Below are 1931 nucleotides of genomic sequence, written 5' to 3' on the forward strand. Positions count from 1 at the left end.
AAGTATAAATATTAATATTTAACAAAAAATATTTTAATATATTTTCGATTCCAATACTAAAATTTTTTAGATCCGTCACAACTAACAGTGCGTTAAAATTAAATTATACGTTAAAACGCAATTTTTACTAAGTTTCCTGCACAGCTTTGCGTTTTTCTTTTTGATGTTTGTATGCACCGATTAAATTATGGGTAATTTAGTTCTAATTTTGTGTCAATCATGCACGATTTGAAAACAACTTAATTGAGCTTGCTTTCATAAGTGGAATTAGCTGAATAATGCTATACATTCAAGTCTTTTGGTTAACTAAGTCCAACTAAGTTGGTCTAATATAATAAAAATCAGTTATGACTAACATTGTTCAAAGTCTTATTATTTAACTTGGTTGGACTTAATTCATAAAAAGACTTGGATGTATATCATTTCTCCATCGGCCATATAGTAAGTGCCAAAATAAAAAAATCAAAACAAGATTCATCTTAATACAAATCATAAGATACACATTACAAGAGAAAGCTATTTGACAACATACCTATAACAAGAAAATCACAACAACTGACGCACTAGAATTGTGGCCAAATCAGTCCCCACTAGCACAACCCTTGCAACCACAATGAACACACTCTATAACCTTCTCCTCCCTGAGTTGTTTTGGTACTCTGCAAACACATGCGGTGGCGAAATTGTGATCACGCGTCTGCATGCATCTCAAGCAACACAATCGTTCATAACCAGGCTGCAATTAAACAAATTAGGGAGATAAGAGTGACAAATATAGATCTAAACTGAAAATGAAGTTATCCTGTTTTGATCAGGTGTGAGAAATGGCTTTTTTTATTAAGCTTGATAACTAAAAGGATGGGAGATTTCGGAGCAAGTACAGCTTTCACCATAATACGACGAAAGCAAACCACATAAGCACTACTATTCATACCAGTCCTTAGAATATTATCTTCCGAGGACCTTTGGCTTCTTTAGATTTTGCTTGCAAGTTGGACTTATGGTGGGAAAATTCATGATTTAAGGGAAGTGTTTAAAGAACATAAAGAAAAGCTTCACTTTACTCCTCAAGCACTTTCCTTCCCTCCCTTCCCCTCTAAAATTGAAACTCCGAACACCGCTCCCCCCCTTCCCTTTTCTTCCCCCTTAGACTTAGTTACAGTGTTGTCACCTCTTTCAGAAGCCTTTACTTGAAGGTTTCATGTTTTCACTACTTTGCATAGTCTTATACTCTGTTAAAGAACATGCTCGAAAACATATTGCACAGAGAAAGCAGAGAAAAAGAGAGTGAATTGAGAGAGTTTGACGAGGGGCGAAATTGATTCAATAGAGGAAATGGAGAATATCAATTACTTCACTTACAAGCAAGCCTTATATACTACTAGTAACTTAACAATTGAGTGCAACTAACTAACCTAACACCTCAACTGACTATCTTGACAGAATAGACATGGCAGCAGTTCACTGGATCACACATTAAATAACTATGGCAATTTGCAACTTGTAGGCTTATAGCTAAATGATAAACATCTCTTAACTGGACTTGCTGATATGATAACTACAATCTAATCCCACTAACAATTCCCCTCAATTAGGTATTATTAGAGTTGTTGATGCACTAACGTTACCTCTTAACTTGGCAGGGGTAAACAAGTCTAACAATCCCAGCTTGCCATAGCAATTCAACAAAGGGTGTGCGAGCTAGTCGCTTAGTTAATATGTCAGCATGGATTCACACAATAACTATGGCAACTTGCAACTTGTAGCTAGATGATAATATCTCCTAACTAGACTTACTGATATGATAAACTATAATCTAATCTCACATACTCTAAAACCATATGTCTTAAGGGTTTTTTTTAATAAGTAACTGTTGAATTCTCCTCCTCCACCCCCAAGTTTTACTTAACTCTTCTCTTTACTGAAAATAT

The 1931-nt window shown here is 35.1% G+C and overlaps 1 protein-coding gene across 3 annotated transcripts in view; it reads right to left on the reverse strand.

Moving 5' to 3' along the window:
• LOC107638272 (protein BUD31 homolog 2) overlaps positions 445-1931 on the reverse strand; it is a 2638-nt gene continuing 1151 nt past the window's right edge. For all 3 annotated transcript variants that reach the window (XM_021120400.1, XM_016341465.2, XM_021120401.1), the window contains one exon: positions 445-736. In XM_021120400.1, the coding sequence (XP_020976059.1) occupies positions 581-736 (156 nt within the window). In that variant the 3' untranslated portion in view covers positions 445-580. The remainder of the gene's footprint in view (positions 737-1931) is intronic.

The sequence above is a fragment of the Arachis ipaensis genome, chromosome B04 (assembly GCF_000816755.2).
Source record: "Arachis ipaensis cultivar K30076 chromosome B04, Araip1.1, whole genome shotgun sequence".
In the NCBI taxonomy this organism is placed as follows: Eukaryota; Viridiplantae; Streptophyta; class Magnoliopsida; order Fabales; family Fabaceae; genus Arachis; species Arachis ipaensis.